The sequence below is a fragment of the Tilletiaria anomala genome (genome assembly GCF_000711695.1).
Source record: "Tilletiaria anomala UBC 951 chromosome Unknown K437scaffold_26, whole genome shotgun sequence".
In the NCBI taxonomy this organism is placed as follows: domain Eukaryota; kingdom Fungi; phylum Basidiomycota; class Exobasidiomycetes; order Georgefischeriales; family Tilletiariaceae; genus Tilletiaria; species Tilletiaria anomala.
Window position 1 is genome coordinate 90698 of NW_013546996.1, and position 17129 is coordinate 107826.

General features: G+C 56.2%; 4 protein-coding genes across 4 annotated transcripts; 1 reads left to right on the plus strand and 3 right to left on the minus strand.

Annotated features, from left to right (window-relative positions):
• Nucleotides 1–863: 863 nt before the first annotated feature.
• Nucleotides 864–2320, minus strand: K437DRAFT_278095 (phosphatases II; the record flags this gene model as incomplete). Its single annotated transcript, XM_013388601.1, has 5 exons — nucleotides 864–903; nucleotides 1170–1572; nucleotides 1654–1717; nucleotides 1739–2107; nucleotides 2201–2320. The coding sequence occupies 5 exons, from the start codon at nucleotides 2318–2320 to the stop codon at nucleotides 864–866; spliced, it is 996 nt and encodes a 331-aa protein (XP_013244055.1).
• Nucleotides 2321–3621: 1301 nt separating this feature from the next.
• On the plus strand, nucleotides 3622–4563 carry K437DRAFT_245725 (thioredoxin-like protein). The gene is made up of 2 exons (XM_013388602.1): nucleotides 3622–4027; nucleotides 4110–4563. The coding sequence occupies exons 1-2, from the start codon at nucleotides 3838–3840 to the stop codon at nucleotides 4412–4414; spliced, it is 495 nt and encodes a 164-aa protein (XP_013244056.1). The 5' UTR covers nucleotides 3622–3837; the 3' UTR covers nucleotides 4415–4563.
• Nucleotides 4564–4623: 60 nt separating this feature from the next.
• On the minus strand, nucleotides 4624–9689 carry K437DRAFT_245730 (uncharacterized protein; the record flags this gene model as incomplete). Its single annotated transcript, XM_013388603.1, has 7 exons — nucleotides 4624–4948; nucleotides 5030–5203; nucleotides 5303–7177; nucleotides 7245–8310; nucleotides 8410–8945; nucleotides 9017–9281; nucleotides 9346–9689. The coding sequence occupies 7 exons, from the start codon at nucleotides 9687–9689 to the stop codon at nucleotides 4628–4630; spliced, it is 4581 nt and encodes a 1526-aa protein (XP_013244057.1). The 3' UTR covers nucleotides 4624–4627.
• Nucleotides 9690–10218: 529 nt separating this feature from the next.
• On the minus strand, nucleotides 10219–16899 carry K437DRAFT_255640 (uncharacterized protein). Its single transcript, XM_013388604.1, has 3 exons — nucleotides 16756–16899; nucleotides 10854–16656; nucleotides 10219–10790 (listed from the first exon to the last, which is right to left on the minus strand). The coding sequence occupies exons 1-3, from the start codon at nucleotides 16812–16814 to the stop codon at nucleotides 10368–10370; spliced, it is 6285 nt and encodes a 2094-aa protein (XP_013244058.1). The 5' UTR covers nucleotides 16815–16899; the 3' UTR covers nucleotides 10219–10367.
• Between the last annotated feature and the right edge of the window lie 230 nt (nucleotides 16900–17129).

Genomic DNA, 17129 nt, shown 5'->3' on the forward strand with positions numbered 1-17129 from the left:
CAGCGGCAGTCGTTCGTATGGGCATCGGTGAACCGCTATCGTTTACTGCGACCGACCGGGTGCTTCTGCCCGTAGCCGACGGCGAGACGCGACTGCTGCCTCGCGAAGGTGTAGTCGGCAAGTCGCGAATGGACATGGCCATGATATCGGAGCAGTCATTCTCTGTGACGATGTTGTCAAAGTCAGCGATAGAATCTGTCATCGCCTTCCTCTTGGAAGAGGAAGCCGGCGCGGTGATAGCAGGCGCAATCATGCTGGCAGATACAAAACGAGAGCTTGTCGCACCAACGCCCTTCTCCATGTCGCGGAATGACATGGCCATCAGCTCGGAGCAGTCGCTGTCCATGACAAGGCTGTTAAAGTTTGCATGTGACTCTGTCGGGGCCATTGGCGCACTTGGCGCCGGCGAGGCAGAGGAGGGAGCCGCAGAACCGTCAGCGGTACACGGTACGAGACGAGAAGCGCCAGTATTGACGCCGCCACCGCCCCCACCGAGTCGATCATCAAGTGTATGCGTCGTGGGGATGTTGAACAGGTTTCCACTCCCACCACCCATCTTCAATTGTCGCTGCGGACTCTGGCCGCTCATTACGCGAGCGCCACGAACAGGGCTCTGTCGCTGAGGACTTGCCGGCTTTCTCGGTTGACCGACGATCGGTTTCGGCTTGGCATGCGTGCGCGGAGCCGTCTGCGGCACAAAGGCAGCCTCGCCCCCAGCTGCATCGTGGTGGTGAACCGTACTCGAAAGGTGGGGTGCGGCGGATGGCGCCGCGCCAGCGAAAGCGTCTGAGATGCCCACGTGCGTGAGCGTGGCTGATTTCTTCGGACGTGGCGTGACGATGGTCGCGACGTCGGCTTCACTGTCAGAGTCGCCTGGTTCGCGTTGGGGAGGATATGTCGGGTCTGCAGTCGAGTTGGTAGTGTTCTCATTAGTGCTTGCTTGCGCCGCGTCGGGCGCGTCCCCGATTTTACGCTTCCTAGATGGTTCAGCGTTGTTTGCTGCTGCCGCGGTAGCAGCAGCATCCGTGGCCGTCACCGAAGAGGATCTGCTCATGCGCTGTGCCTCGAGCAACTGCACCTGCAGCCGCTTGATCTCATGTTGCATGAGCTCTTTCTCCTTCGCGATCTTGCTCTCGGCCATCTTCATTGCGCGCGCCTGCTCGCCCCACCTGACCCAGTCGATGCACTGCTCGTACACAAATTGCTGCTGCGGCCCGACGACGCAGCCTGGGCGCTGGACACGCATCCATGCTATGGCCTCCGGTGCGTTGAAGCCGTACTTCCAGATCAGGTATGCGCCAATGAGTACGCCTGTGCGGCCGAGCCCAGCTTTACAGTGCACGGCGACGACACCGCCGCGCTCAACGACGGCGTCGGCGCGCTGGATGAACTCGCGCAGGATCGCCGTCGATGGGTTTGACCCGTCATCGAAGTACAGGTCGATGTGCGCAATGCCAACATCCTCAAAGATGTCCTTGTCATAGAGGGGATTGTTGAGGCGGACGACGAGCTGGACGTTGCGCTTGCGAAAATCGCTAAGAAGGTTCTGCTTGCGCTGGTGGAATGCACGCGCTTTGGGCCCATCTTCGGCGTAGTATTCCGCAAGTGTTGCAACTGTCTTACTACTGCCGGTCCTGTTGGTGCGGTCGCCACCACCGGCGACTGAATTGGCCTTGGCTTTAGTGGAGCGAGCCGGGGATGTTTGCGCTTCGAGGCCCTGATCGCGCAGCATACGGACGTACGACGGGTCGTTGGGGCTGGCAAAGGCAATGAAAGAAGGCGTGATCCAATTCCAGTCGCCGTTCTGCGGCTGCTCCGAATAGAGGTACTCATCGACGTCGAATGTCGCAAGGTCGGCGAAGCCGAGCGTCTGCGCGCGCCAGGCGCCGTACAGTACGTCCTGGATGCTCAGGAAGAAGTCCGAACGGCCATACCCCGCGTCGCGGAAGGGCTGCACGTCGAGCGTCGAAAACGGGTGAAAGGCATCGTGCGGCGCCAAATGGTACACCAGAACGGAGCGCAAAGCCGCCAGTGTGGCTGCGTTTGTCTTGCGTCGGGGTGCGGATGAGGTATACAGGACAATGCCGTGCTCACGAAGATCCGGGCGCTACAATCGAACAAATAAATGGTGATCGATGGCATGTGGTCAGCTTCTTTGTAGCAAACAGCCGCATACACCCGTCTTTCTGAACGGACTCACATCCATCAACCTCTCGACATCGTCACAAAACATCCAGACCATTGCCATGTTCAGCGGACCCCAATCGTCGTAGAAGCGCGCATACTCGTATTTCTGCACCTCGAATCCACCTTTGCCCATGTCACTCCCTTCCTCAAAGTCTTCGTCCGAGCAAGCATCGGATGCGACGTCCGAGTCTTCATCCTGGCCAGCACTGGCGGAGTGTCTGGTAAGCGTGTGTCTGTGTGTGGCCTGCCGATGGCTCCGCTTCTTGCGTCGAAAGCTCTTGGGAGGGTCGACGCTGATCCAGTGGAATTTGTTCGGAAGTGCATTCGGCGCCCAGCCCTGCGTGCTGGCACCCTTTCCTTTCGCTTTCAAAGCCGGCTGGTCGTCTTGCTGCTGCTCAAACTCCCATTGGGTAGACACTTGCAATCCAGCAGAAGTGGGTGGCTTGGCGGGGAATATGGCGCTGCCTTTTCCGCTACCGTTTGCGCTTGCATTGAGTGTGCGGGCAGAAGGCAGCGGCTGCGCAGAGTCAAAGATGGCAAAGTAGAAGCGAGGGGCGACTTGTATCAGCGGTTGGATCGGCATCGGGGCTGAGGAGCCTGACGCCGAGCTATTCTCAGAGGTGGAGGCAGAAGAGGCATTTGCACCGTGCAAGCCCCCATTCATCCGTGTCGTCATGGTAGTAGTGGCTCTGATGGTCAGCGTTGGCTCGCATTGCCTGTCGTCATCTTCGTCATCATCATCCTCGCTATCGTCCATGAGGTCCGAGTCGTCAGGGGTGACGAAATGCTGCGGCGGCTGATGTCCACGGTGCCCTTGGTTCTGCTGTCGAGGTGAAAGTTGAGCTGTAGACTGCTGTGAGCTCGAGGGTGAGCGCAAGCCGCCCCCTCTCGAAAGCATCTTGGCTGCTCTCGTCGACCCTAGCAGCTGGGAGACTGGGAGGGATGGCTGCCACTGCCGATGCTGCTGTATGCGCTCGCCTCTCTACGATGTGCTTGTTTCGTCACCGACCACAGCCGGAGACCAGGGGCAGGTCGATCCCAGGATGAGGAAGTGTTTTCGAGTGTCCTTGGGGTCGATACGAGATGCAGTCCATCGAAGAATACAGGCATACGAGGTCAACGAACATGATCACTTGTTCAGGTGCAGGTTGGATTGTCGAGTGACGATCCACTCCCGCCCCAGATGCTGACTGCTGCAGTGCTGCAGTCCTCTGCCAATCTACAGATGTAAAAGCGACTGACAACAACACCCAACAGAGATTAGAGACGCGCCTCGCGTCGCAGCAGAGAGACGGGTTCCGAATTCCGAAAGGCACACTCAGCTTATATAAGCCCTACTCTGTTTGTCAAGCCGACCAGCCCACCCAACCAAAGAATCAAACATGGAACCCAGCCATCTCAGACTTGACCTCTCTCCCTTTACAGAGACAGTCACTTCCCTCCCTGTATAAAGTCCCCAACACCTGGAGATTGTGGTGCCAACGGCGGACAACAGCACGCTGGCTGGCCAAAAAATCATCGAGCTTTGTTCAAGGGGTTATATAGTAGCCCATCGACCAAACGCACATCCCTCCTCCGCCTAACCCACCGCAGTTCGCTTTTAAGGCATCTGTGTGTCGCGAGCCCCAGCCATACACGCAGTCCGTCACGATGCGGTTGCTCTCCTTTTCCCTTTCGACGTACGCCGTCTCCGCGCTGCTGCTCTTGCTCCTGGGCAGTGGAACCAGCGCATACCAGGACTTTGCCAACCCGGAGCTCCGCCTGCTCAATTCCAATGATTTTAAAAGCAAGACGACCAAGGGCATGTGGCTCGTCGAGTTTTTCAGCCCACGGTGTCCACGTAAGTCTTCTTTGATGTGGTCCTGTACTCGTTTCCTGACTGACCTGCTGTCCTGTTCTCTGCCTCCCCGCCTATCTGTCAGACTGCCGAAACTTCTTCCCGACGTGGAAAGACCTGGCGATCATCTCCGAGCATCTCGAAGACTCCTCGTCCTTCTACATGGCGCAGGTAGACTGCGAGGCGCAGGGCGACCTCTGCGAAACCAATGACATCACCAGTTACCCAAATATACAGCTGTTCAAGGACGGGAAAATGGTGGAGAAGTACAACGGCGATCGTGGGTTTGGCACGCTCAAGGCTTGGATCAACAGCAAAGCCGAGGGGTATCGGAGGGAGATGGCTACCAATCAGCAGAGCGCTCAGGCGGGGCAGCAGCAGAAGCAGTAACGCGTTGGAGCGTCATCAGGGTTTTGGCACTACGACTCTGATGCAATGAGCGCATCCTTCAGACGCTCCCATAACTTTGCAGCTGCTGTTGCAAGCAGAGCATGTATCATAAGTTATCTCGTCTTCCCGTCTATATATCTTTGCAGGTCACTACCGGTTCTATCAGTCTGGAAGAAAGAAACGACGCTTACAAAAGCTGCACTTCCAGGAGCATCACGCAGAGTCCTCTCCATTCATGGTCGTCAAGATATTGCTGACCAGCGCCGGGATCTCCCTCATCTCTGCCGCGACGTACGCCCTGCCGGGCATCTGCCGCGCAATGTGTCCAGCATCATTACCACCGCGGTCGATGAAGATGATGGAGCTCTTCACCTTCTCCCCGCCTTTGCGCAGCGCATCCGTCAACACGCGCGACGTGATGCCGTACCGCGCCAGGTTCGCATCCGAAAGCGCGATCACAAAGTAGTCGTCCGCTTCGACGCGCGAGAGCTCCTGTACGGAACGCTCCAGGCAGCGCACGGTGTTGTCGCCACTCTGGAAGGGAATTGAAGGAGGAAATCAAGGTGGGCGTGAGCTATTCTGTCGCTGGCACCATTCAACATCTGATCTACTCACATCGCAGTACTGCATCTGCGCAACCATGTTGCGCACCACTTTCCACTTCTGACCGTTGGTCTTTGGCGGCTTTCCAGCTTCGATGAACACGATGTGGTCGCTGTCGCCACTGTGGCCGACCAGGTCCCATAAATACTTGGTCGGGTCGACACGTTCAAGCGCTTCCATGACCATCTGCAAAGTTGAAGGCGCGCGCATGGGTGAAAGTATGTGAAAGTTGGTCAGCGTGCTGCGCTTATCGCTCCATCCGACGATGCAAACCACGGCACTCACCACGCATGTCTTGACCTCGCGTTCCAGACGCCCATCGAACTGCATCGAGTACATGCTAGCACTGACGTCAACGACAAAACGAATACGCTTCGGCTTGGTCTGCGGCGTTCCGATCTCGGGCGGCGCCTCCTGCCGGCGGCGGAAAATGGCTCGCTCGCCCGTTAGACCGTCCGTGAGTCTCCGTTCATCCAACTCGCCCTCTTGCTGGCGGTTGAGCCATTGCCGCTCCTTCGCGTTGGCTTGCACCAAGTCGAACACGTTACGCAATTGCTCGATCTGCGGCGCCATCTCGGTTATGTAGGCGTGGTACGTCGCGCCTTCGTGCGACGTCATGCCTTCTTCCGCTAGCTTCTTTGCCAGCGCCTCCCGCGCCATCTCGCGTGCTTGCCGCCTGATGTGCTCCGGCACGGCGTCCTTCTGCGACTGCGGAACCTGATGAACGTCGTGCCCCGCAAACAGGCGCTCGTACCCGCCGACGCCGCCTAGTCCGGCCGTATCACGGCCGCCCGTGCCGCCTCGCCACGTGTTCCCGCCGACGTGTGGTTTGTTCTGCAGATCTACCTTGCCGACTTTGGGCCTGTCCAACGACGTGTCGCGCCCAGCCTTCTTTGGGTCCCACTCGATCTTCTTGGCCGCCTTGCCCAATGCACCAACGCCCTCACGAATTTCGGTAAGCGACAGGCCTTCCGTCTCAAGGCCGCGCTTCTTTAGCACCGATATGACGTATTGCATCGCCTCGGGCCGGTGTAAGTCAAATGCCAGGGTGTTGAGCAGCACCGATGTTAGGCCTTCCTCTGGATAGTTCTGCAGATGCCGTACGAGGTGTAGAAGCTCGCGCAGCGAGTATGGATATGTGACCAGGCCGTCGACGAATGCTTGACGCAGGTCATGAAATGCCATGTCGAGCTTCCTGATCAGATTCTTGGAAACATTGGGGGCGGCCTGTTGCAGGATCCTGATTTCGGAGTTTAAATCTGGGTTGGAGACGACGTAGCAGGAGAATCCCTCGCCAAGAACTTGCAAGAATTCGTTGCCAAGGAACGGGAACCCGGGTCGGTTCGCGAGCAGAATCAAACGGAAATCTGGGTGAACAAGAATATCGTTGTTCGCACCGAGACTGCCGATCGGACGCACGCGCCGGCCGTCCGGGAGGGACAGCTCGCCGCGCTCCGTGAGAGACTTGAAGACCGCTGTCACTGCAGCCGAGCTCTTGTCCGCCTCGTCCACTACGATCACGCGGCCAAGTCGGATGGCGCGTAACAGCGGGGTTTCGGTGTAGTTGAGCTTTCCTGCTTGAAGATTTATTTGCTGTAAGATGGAGGCGACCGTACTGTCGCGATGCAGCTGAATGTACTCTCTTGGTCTGCGAAGCAGCTCGAGCAGCCTGTCGATGATGGCATTCTTGGCGACACCCTGCTGGCCCATCAGGAGCAGATGCTCACTGAGCATGTGCAAGTCCTGCGCCATACTCCTCATGAGCATGCTTTGGGCGTGGTTGTTGTAAAATGTCGGCATGACAGGGATCAGGATCTTGCCTTCCGGATCTTTGGCATCTACGTCGAACAGAGGGATCGACTGTGGCTCTGCCGCTTCATTGTTGAGGTCACAGAATGTAAGTTGATCATTACTGACTTCAGGATCAGCCATGAATTCGGCAGGCTGGTACTGGAATGCTCCTTCCACCCCGGGCTGATAGATATGGCACTGTGCAAGCGCGTCGCGGACAATCTCTCTGACAGCCTTCGGCAGGAAGTCCACCAGCAATGAGCGCGATATGAGGTTGTGCAAGTCGGAATCGGGATACTTGGCCATGCGCTTCGCTGCCCGTATCAGCTGTCTTGTGCCGAGCCTGCGTGACTTTTGCAGTAAGAGATTCTGAGAGGAGAAGCACATGTCAGTCATCGGGCTCACAGGGAGAGAAGGACTCAGCACTCAGACTAACAGGATTTGCGCTAATCTGTCTATAGCGCTCTGCAAACTCCAAGAGTTTGTCGAGCGCTTCTTTTCCGCAATGTGTGCGCTGACGAATGACTTCACGCTCCTCGGCCGGCTGCATTGGACTAGGCTGCACAAAGCCAAAGAGTGTACCTGCCTCTTCGTCGAGCCAGTCCGCCTTGGCTGCAGCTGCCGTCGCGACGATGCGAAAGGATGGACTGATGGCGTTGACGACTTTACCCGCTTCCTTGGAGGACATCAGCGCGTTAAGCGCTTCAGCTTCTGTGTCCGAGACACTGTAACTGTTGCTCAGGAGAACACGGCTGCCATTCCAAAGCTCGGATTCCCTATCTGTGCTGAGACGCGACAAGCTGCCGAGCGTGGCACCAAGGGTATCGACGCCAGACAGATGGACCAGCTTTCCATCCAGCGCGCCTTTCAAAAGTGGAGCTGCCTCCCATGTCGTGCTTCCATCAGCAGTGGTGGCTCGGCGCATGAGGAGCTCTTGTCCTGAAGTGTCTTTGAAGAGGTGCAAAGACTCGAGCTGATAGCCGAGGCAAGACGCAAAGAGGGAAATGGACGTAGAAGTGGATGATGATGACTGCGTTTGCGACAGCCCGTCGCCACCCTGCTTTGAAGCGAGTGTAGAGGGCAGCACACATATGTCCCGACCCATGCAGTGCAACTGGAGCATTAACGTCAACTGGGCAATCATGCGTGGCGAGATCAGGATGCCTCCCTGGGCTGTTTCACCCAGTGTTGGGAGACGTTGGAGCGGAAGGTGGCCACCAGGGGCTCGGAGAGTGACTCTCTGTCCGCTATGGATCTGTTCGAAGGCGACATCGACAAGATTCGCATCACCGGGTATCTTCTCTATCGAGATTGCGCGATAGCCGAGAATACCAACACCCTCTGCTTGCTGCTGCTCTCCTAGGCCATTATTGAGACCGACACCGACAAGCAGCTCGGTCAGAAGTTTAGACTTCTCCTTGTCGAGTGAGTGCAAGGCCGGGTACGCAGAGCCTAGAAGCATCATCGTTGAAGCAGCGATTGCCTCTGCGTCCTTGGACTTCCTAGAGACCATTTTGAGCTGCTCGGCTTCGCGCCTCTCCACCATCGCACGTGTCGTGTGATGCACCTGGAGGGCACCGTCCTGCGGTGGATCGCGAGACACGCGTTCTTTCTCTTGTTCTGTCATGTTGGCTTCTGGAGAGTCAATTTCCTCGGGCTCAGGTGGCATTTGTTCCGGAACAAAGCGCCGGATGAGATCCTCAATAAGCGGGAGTGCTGTTCCGGGAACATTGGGAAGCTGGGAAGTAGGAGGAAGAATGGAGCCGCCTGCCGCTGCCATTGCATGCTGCTTCTGAAGCGAGCTCCAAGCGTAGAACCTGCTCTGAAGCTCAGCCGCCGCTTCCCTTTGTTCTTGCCCGGCATTTGAAAACTCATTCTCCTGTGTGAACTGAGCAGAGCCAAGGTTTCCGACATTTCCTTCGACCCATCGACCCTGAAAACGGCTTCGAAAAGGCGGATCCAAGGGATGACCCTTGTATGGCGGGATGGGCAGGCCGAGTGCGATCACACGGAAATTAGGGTGGACAGGCACAAATCTGCTAACTTCCTTGCCCAGTTTTGCTTGCTCTGCTTGCATGGATGCAATGCGATCTGCAGGAATCAGGTGCGTTCCGTCGGGGAGATTTTGTTCACGGTTCTGGAGGGCAGCATGTACATCGGTAAAAGAGGAGATCATCGAGTCTCGCATGGCATAGGTCAGCTTCTCACCTCCAGAATATTGTTCAGCAGCGGTAAAATATTGCGCTCTGCTCGCTGTGCACCTTCTAGGATCAGGATGCCGCCGTTCATCATCGCGCGCACGACAGGACCATTGTGATAGACGAGCTCGCCGCCAGCGGCCAGATTGCGCGATTGAAGCAGGTCGGCCTCACCGATATCTCTATGCAAGGAGACGATCTCATATGGAAGCTGAAGCAACGCCGCAAAGGTGAGTGCAAGACGGCGGGAGTAAGGCCCAGGAGGGGAGAGCAGGCTGCAGGAGCAAGTTCGAAGGGTCAGACTGCGTGAATCCTCGAAGCAGGCTGTTCAATTCTCACAATACATCTTGCCCAAGCATCCACTTCTTCCCTAGCCATTCGAGGTGTTCTGAGACAACTGGATCGTGAATATTGAGCAGAAGGCGATCCGTTGGCAGGCGCTCCGGCTCGCGCGGTTTGGTCACTGCAATGGAAACGTTCGGGCCGAGGTGCAGCGTGCCGACTTGAGAATCTGGACCTGTTTCGTTTGCAGACTCGGCTTCGCTGCGGGTCGTGAAGGGGGAAGACGGAATCAATTGTCGCCCCAGGGCTGTTAGGCGACCCAAGGCGCTGGAGCTGCCGCTGTTGCTTGGTGAGATCGAGGGCAAAACCCGTCCCACTGGCGATTTGAGATCAGGAGCCATGGTGGTCGCACGAATAAGCGCGTTCAAGCCGCCAACACCTCTAGTCAGCACGTGAGCTCGCAGGGGAGCCAATCGATACATTTAAAACCAGTTGGCTAGAGTCTGACCGTCCATGATCTTGTCTACGATCATCAATGACGGAACTAACTCAAATGCCACGAGGGGAGAACGTACGCACATGTCATCTATATTGGAAGACTGCAGGCAGTAGGAGCTGTTTGCAGTCCCTTCCTGCCGTTGTCATGTTTGCGCTCAATTCCTGAATGCAGCTCATGCTCACCGGCTATCGTTGAAAGCCGAAAGTCCGAGAGGTTGTCAGGTTTATGAACTATTACGTAATCGACCCTACTTGGCAGATGGGAGGCGGAATCGCAAAATTGGCTCAGATCCACCAAAACCTGCAAATGAGCCATGTGCCCAGGTTTCAGCGGGCTGGCGCCAGAGCGATGCACCGGTAAGTGCCATTCGAGCATCGTCTGTCTGCGGTCGCCTTAAGAAAGTCCAAGAAACTGCAATCAAACTCTGGTTCCTTCAATCCCTGGACTATTGAGGGGGTTTGAGACTTTTGGATCACTGAGCACCAATGTCACCAAACACCAATGCAGGTTATGCTACATGCATAGACGTACAACACCGGGCAACGTTGCGCCGTGGAAGTAGAGAACTGTGTGTAAGATGCTAAGAAGCACCGACGCTGACAGCTCTACTGCGCGAGAGCAGGTGTCTGTCAACATAGCCTTGCAGAATGACAAGCAACGGCGCTTCGTCACCAGCCCCGTTCGCGAGAACAGACTGGGCACCTGCGATGGCAGATCCGACGTCCCTCCCGAGACCCGCGTCAACCTCCTTTTGCGCCAAAGAGGCCGCCTGGGTCTGTGCATTTGCTTGAGCGGGAGACAGATGCGGCCCGTCGTTTCGGTTGTACAGGGCGACAGAAAGCTGCGTGACAGCGAGCGTTAGGGTCTGCTCGAGACTGAGCGTCAGCTGCGCCAGGTGCGCCTTGCTCTTGCCGGCCGTCGACTTGAGCTGATCGGCAAAGTGCTGTGCGACATCGATGAGTGTACCGATGGTTGCAGACTCCGAAGGCGAAACCCGTAGACGCTGTGTAGAAGAGGAAGTAAGATCAGCCAATGGTCAATTCATACAGCGTCAGCCAGCACCCACCGGCGTGATCACAGGGGCATCAGTTAACAGATCCGCTGTGTCTGTACAGAGGATGTCGGCGGCACGAGTATAGTTGCTTATCAATGCCACCATTCCCATTACGATATTCTCCGTCCTTTTGGAAATCGAAGCCTCCGCTCGCGCCACAGCTCCCTTCTCCTGCTCCGACGCACCCTCAGACGCCTCGTCGCCGAAAGTGCTGCTCAGCAGCCGCGGTCGCAGTAACAGATAGCTTGTCTGCTGCAAGAGCTTTGCGCAACCTCTAGCAATGTTGGAGATAAGCTTGGCATGGTGATTCATTTCTCTTGCAGCCGCGATGTGTTCGGTGACGACCACCAGCAGCTGCACACCGGTTTCTACCTCCTCCAGATCTGCTTCCGTGAACGACCGGCTCTCTTCTCCGTTAATGGTGAAGAACTTTGGGCCTGCATCCGTGACAGGGCTAAAGTCGATGATCCGATCGAATTGCGCTTGATAAAGCTGTACGAAGCTGATGACCTCGGTCGTGACGAAGCCCTGGCTGGTAGCAGTATCCAAGCGTTCAGCAAAGCTTATCGCGAGCGAGGTCACGATTCGCAGCATGAGTAGCCAGCATTGATGCTGTGGGGTGTGTTCACCCGTCAGGGTCACAGCGCGCACTGAGCCGGACTCCAGCGCCGATGACGATGCATTGTTGGAAAGCGCTGTCATCAAGCCTGACAAGACCACTGTCTCAGAGAGTGTTGGGTGGGCGGAGAGCGTCAGGAAGAGCGACAAAAGGGAAGTCGCTATCGCGCCACTTGACTCCGCAGTCTTCGATGCCGTCTGGCCATGGGGTGCAGCAATGAAAAGTTCGATGCAAGCCGGCAACAGAGACGTTGCTTGCATTGTGGCCGACAAGAAGTGCGGTGCAAGATCAGCTTCAGGTCGAATGAGCAAGTTGAGGATGCTTGTGAGAATGCTAATATCTTCCTCCAGCTGGAAAACATGCGTGACGTCGCCCTTGTTCGAGAAAATTGGCCTCGCGGAGTCCGAAACGACGCGCAAAGAAGAAATGACGTGCAATGCGAAGATATCAATCGTCTTGTGAGCCTCTCGATGTTGCTTCGAGTCAAGCAGACCCTTCTTTTTGTTGGCAACGGTGAAATCGCGATACTTGAGAGAGGCGAGAAAAATGAGCCGGAAGAGATCACGATGGAGAGGCTCCGGCGTGAGGCCGCGCAAGCTTGCTTCCAGCGCAGGCTCACTTTTCTCAAGCAAAGACTGCACGTTCGCAATGACCCCAAGCAGCTCCGGTATAGCAGCTTTTTCGACGTTGCTGGTTTCAACCCAAGCTAGCTCGAGCAAGGTCGCGAGCAGAGACAATCTGGCTCGGTGGATTCCTTCATGCACCAATCCCGCTCCAGTGAATTCGGTCGCAGTGGCGGCGACTGCGAGCCATGTCTGAAATGCCGAAGCCCGAAGTTTTGCAATCTTCTCTTTGTCCGATTGCGCGTGCGCCAAAAGTGAACCGGTGCAGCCGGCCAGCAATTCATGCCAAGCACGCAGATAGAAGATCTGACTGTCGACGACGGACCACTCCCTGTTGACCGCAACGACAATTCCTCCGGCCTGCGCTGATGCCTCCGGTGTCATGTTTTCGCCCTCCTTGACGTTGTTGGCATCCGGGGACTGGTAGCCGACAAGCTTGGTCGCAAGGAGGCCAAAGTCGAAAACGTAACTGTCGCCGAATGGCCTCGACATATCAAAATCGTCCCGCACAGGCGGATTCCGCAAAAGTCCGAAAGGAAAAGAAGGTGCCAATGTCTTCATATCGTCTTCTGACAGCCCTATCATGCCAGCATTGAAGGTCACTTGCGCCGCATTTGCTAACACCATTTTGAAAGTGTCTGTGGCTGAGATGAAATCAACAAGCGCTTGGACGTTATTGCGGCCGGTATCTTTTGATTGCTCCTGGCTAGCGATCGAGGTGCTGATGAGTCGTAGTGCTCTGGACTTGCAAGCTAGCCGCACGGCAATGATCTGCACTTCATCCGCCTCGACATCCTCACTCTCGTCTCGCTTAAGCAAGTCGACCAGTTTCTCCCAGAGTGGCTTGCGTTCTAGCAATGACTGGAAAGCATGTGGGTGCTCCGCGCGTCGCAGCCATGCCGTATTGACGAATTTCAATGCATTTTCGAGCAAGCTGGCATCTTGTCTCCACAATAGCTCCCAGTCCTCGATCAAGTGAACAGCGAACAGCAGAGCGGAAGCATCGCTGGCAGCCTTCGCGCCATTCTTCTTACCCTTCTCTTTGTCTTCATTGGCCTTCCTCGCGTAGTCCAAATGCTCGCCAGTCACAAACACCGCAGCAAGCGCGGGCTGCAATTCTGTCAGAGCTGAGAAGAGTCCCCAGAGCGTAGAGGCGAGTGGCGACAGGTTGTCCCTTTCTGGCCCTGCGAGCCGGACAAGTCCTTCGAAGCGTTTCTGCATCTCAGAAAGGCTGCCCAAGCTGCCAATCAGAGCCATGGACGCGCGATCCAGCCGTCTGGTCGTCTCCGCTACCGAAAGCACTGCTTCAGCCAAAAGCATGGCCGCTTCTGGGAAGTACAGGGTGTTAATGACATCAATGAGCGTGGCGGCGATCTGCACGCGCGACTTGATCTTGCCGCCTGTTTTGCTCAATTGCTGACCAACGAGCGCAGGGTCAAAGATGATCGCTTCGATCGCTCCGAGCCTCACTTGGTCTTTTGTTGCTGTTGAATTCATGTCGCGCCGTCGCTGCACGATGCGGAAGCTAAGCAAGAGCGTCGACCGTACGAGCCTAGCGGCAGAGTCTGAGAGCAATGCGCTGCCGCTTCGGCCGCACTCCTGCACAAGACTGTTGCTGCACGCGAGAATTGACAGCAGCGAGCTCATAGTCAGGGCTGATGGACCGCTCAAGAAGGCCCTCTCCAGCACACCGTAAACGCTAGCCAACGGTCCCACTGCTGCGCCACGAAGCATCCTGTCGGAAAACACAGCGTTGAAGATACGAATGCATTTACGCAGGATCATCAACTTGCTGTTCATCGTGGCGTACCTCCAATTGAGACAATCGGACCAGACGCATTCCGTAATCCAAGTGAGGCCACGCGCTGCGACCCATGCCTTGAGCTCAAGCAGATACGTCGGAGCGGAGAACTGTGATTGCTGCAGTTCAAGGACAAGTGCGGTATGGAGATCGAGCACCGCGAGCAAGCCTTCGTATTCGCCACTGTGCATCTCAGCTTCGAGCAGCGCAGATTGCAGCATGTTTGGATCCGAATCGCTTCTTTTTAGCGACAGAAGGCCCGCGCTGCCGACGAGGACGTTCGAGGGTCGCAGCGCAGTCCATACGCTCGCTGGTCGTACCTCGAGCAGATGCGTCAGGACCGTGTATGCGGCGCTGACCAGTCGCGTGTCCAGTCTCGGCTGCGCAAGGCAAAGGTCGAGCATACGCACAACAATGCGCGTCAAACTGGCGTGTTGGCTGCCTGCTCTCTTCGCCTGCGCTCCTTCAAGCTCCATAACCTGTGCATCTGCGTTGTCCAGATGGGCGAAAAGTCTGAGAGAAAGCACATGCCCAGCAGACAGAACGCTTGCGAAGAGCTCGAGCGCGTCGCCTGCTGCATCCATGCGATCCTGATCAGATGCCTCGGGCGTGAGTGCGGAAAAGTCTGTCGGCCCGGTATCATTGCCGTCAGCAAAGATGTTCGAACGATCCGGATCTTGACCCTCGTTCTCTTCCACGAGAAGCGAGACGAAACTCGCCAGAACGTCCCGCAGCAGCCTCCAACCGCTGAAGCCCCCGCTGTCCAGCTCCCAGATGACCGTCACAGGCCTAGTGTTCCTGTCCGATACGACTCGGCCCACTGTGCCGACTGGCAGGACGTTCTGCTTGCCAAAGATTTGCAAAGGCTGTACGAGTCTGTACACGATCGCGTCGTGATCGCTGCTCTCGACGGCTTCGTAAGGGTTGCCAAGCGCCTTCGGCGGCGGCAAGATGTGCGCGATGGAAGGTAAAGAACTGAAGTACTCGAAGACGGACGTCGCTGAAGCGGTGGCTTGCTCAGACGCAAAGGATGACGCGGACCCTTGGTTGCTCGCGGTGTGTCTGCCAGACAGGACGCGCAAAAGCCGAAGCAGAGGCCGAAAGAGGATAGGCCATCGGCCGGTGGACATACGCAGCATGGCTGAGCGCATATCGTGACGTGCGTCAATCCCCCAGAACTGTTCGCAGAGCGCTGCGGTCCCTTGACGAAGGAATTCATCCGCCGGATCGACGTTGCCAAACACAAGCTCCCACACGCGCAGCAGCGCCTCGTGGTCCTGGATGAACTCAGGCTTTACAAGCTCTGTTTCGCTGAGAAGAATGCTCTTGAAGGCGGTGCGGTATGCAAGGTGCGAAGGAGAAGCGACGAATGACTTGATGCTCGCATCACTGAGGCAGGCGAGCACATCAGCCATGGTCTTGTTGAGCTGCATTGGCGGACTGAAAGCGAGGTTGGCCAACTTGGTCCATATTGCTGGACCTTGCGCACCGATATCCACAATCGCGTGAAGCGCGTGCAGGTGTGCAGGAATGCCCGCTGTGCCGGGGGTGTGCGGTACGTCGGACGCCTGTAAGTTCTCGAACGCTGCGTCGATGCGATTGAGCAGTAGAGCCCAAGCTACCAGTACGGGCCCCCACAACACATCGAAGCGCAGTGCCTCAATGATGTTAAGTGCTTCGTTGAGCAGCTCGGGAGATGCAGCAAGGTGTGCTGCCCCTGAGCCCGGCTGTGATTTACCAGTTGCCATGGTGGAAGGTCCCGCATTGCTAGGCAGCAACTTCCTAAGGCATGTTTCCCCGTCCAGCAACCTTTCCACACCAATGCTCTCAACGCTGATGAGACACAGTAAGCTCGACACAGCCTTTAGAAGGCCTTGCGCTTCCTTTCCTGCATAAAACCCGCTATTACCTTGCCGCTTGCCGAAATTTGTCCCGTGGATGATGTGTAAGACGCCAAGTGCGAATTCAGCGGTGGGGGAAGTATGGGTGTGGCAGAGAAGGAAGATTGTATCAAGTAGCTCTGTTTGTTGACGAAGACCTTGCACAGCCCAAAATGTAGCGTAGCGCACATTTTCGCGGACCGAAGCGGGCATTTCTGCATCGATGAGGTTGTGTTGCAGGTGCTGCAGACAGTTAAGCCCAAAGCTTTTGTCCGGACTGCTCAGCGTGGCAGGGGCAAGCATTTGCACGATACTCCGTGCAGATTCTTGGTTTTCGTGTTCGACATCGTCGGCAATGCGCAAGAGAGCGCTGATGCACTGCAGCAGGCTGATGCGCTCACCAAAGTAGAAGACGGTGAACGCGTCGTAGAATTCCTCATGCAGGTCCGTGACGGCGCTTTGGTCCTTCGAAGAAATGCCGAAGCTAGCCTGCTTCGGAAGAAGTGAACTTCCTAACGCTTCCTTGTGCTTCCTTTCCATCTCCTCGGCGTCTTTGATTGCCTGCAGCCTCTCTTCCGACTCGCTGCGCAGAAATTGCCTCAGCAACAGCAACGTTTGTGCCTCATCCTCCTCCAGCCCGAACCGTTTCCGCAATTCTTGGCCTATCTGTTTCTGTTTTGAATCGACTGGAATAGAGATTTGTGATCCATCGTATGATATCTGAAGCGTGTGGTTCTGGACTGTCACTCCTGCGACCTTGCCCTTGGCCGACACATAGGCAGGATTGAACTGCCGCAGCGATTCGACGCGAGCTGTAAGTAAGCGGAAGAGTCGTTCTGGCTGCAGTGACGCATCTGAAATCTCCAGTGCCTCATACATCTCGCGAAATGGACTAGTATACGCAAAAGGCCGTACAGATGGGTGCACGTCAGCCACACCAGGTCGGTACGCACGGGAAAGCACAGCGCGTGTAAGATCGTTCCGTACTCACACCAGCACATCTTGATCGGCACCAGCATCCGCCAAGCCCTGCTGTGGCATCGAAGCCATCGTATTGAGGTTCAGCGCACCGCGGAGTGCCTTACCCGCGAGCTGAGGGTATAGAGTACGTTGCTACCTTCTTGTCAGGGCGATGTTCATGTCCAATGTGTAGCAGTCGAAATGTGACTGACTACTTGTTCCAATGGATCCGAATGTCAATGCAACGAACGAATTATTTCTTTTTTGGTGCCGGGTTTGCGGTTCCGCTCTTTTTTTGTCGCCGTCGTCCGAGAAAAGAAAGAATGCTCCCTCACGCCTCCCTCACATCTCGTTTTCCATTTGTGTTTTGTTCAGAGCTTTGCGATACATTACACGACCAGTCCA

Coding starts and splice junctions, on each gene's coding strand:
- K437DRAFT_245725 (XM_013388602.1), top strand. CDS start 3,838: ATGCGGTTGCTCTCCTTTTCCCTTTCGACGTACGCCGTCTCCGCGCTG. Junction 4,028..4,109: donor TTTCAGCCCACGGTGTCCAC/GTAAGTCTTCTT, acceptor CCTATCTGTCAG/ACTGCCGAAACTTCTTCCCG.
- K437DRAFT_255640 (XM_013388604.1), bottom strand. CDS start 16,814: ATGGCTTCGATGCCACAGCAGGGCTTGGCGGATGCTGGTGCCGATCAA. Junction 16,657..16,755: donor GCCGATCAAGATGTGCTGGT/GTGAGTACGGAA, acceptor TGCGTATACTAG/TCCATTTCGCGAGATGTATG. Junction 10,791..10,853: donor ATGCCCCTGTGATCACGCCG/GTGGGTGCTGGC, acceptor TCTTCTACACAG/CGTCTACGGGTTTCGCCTTC.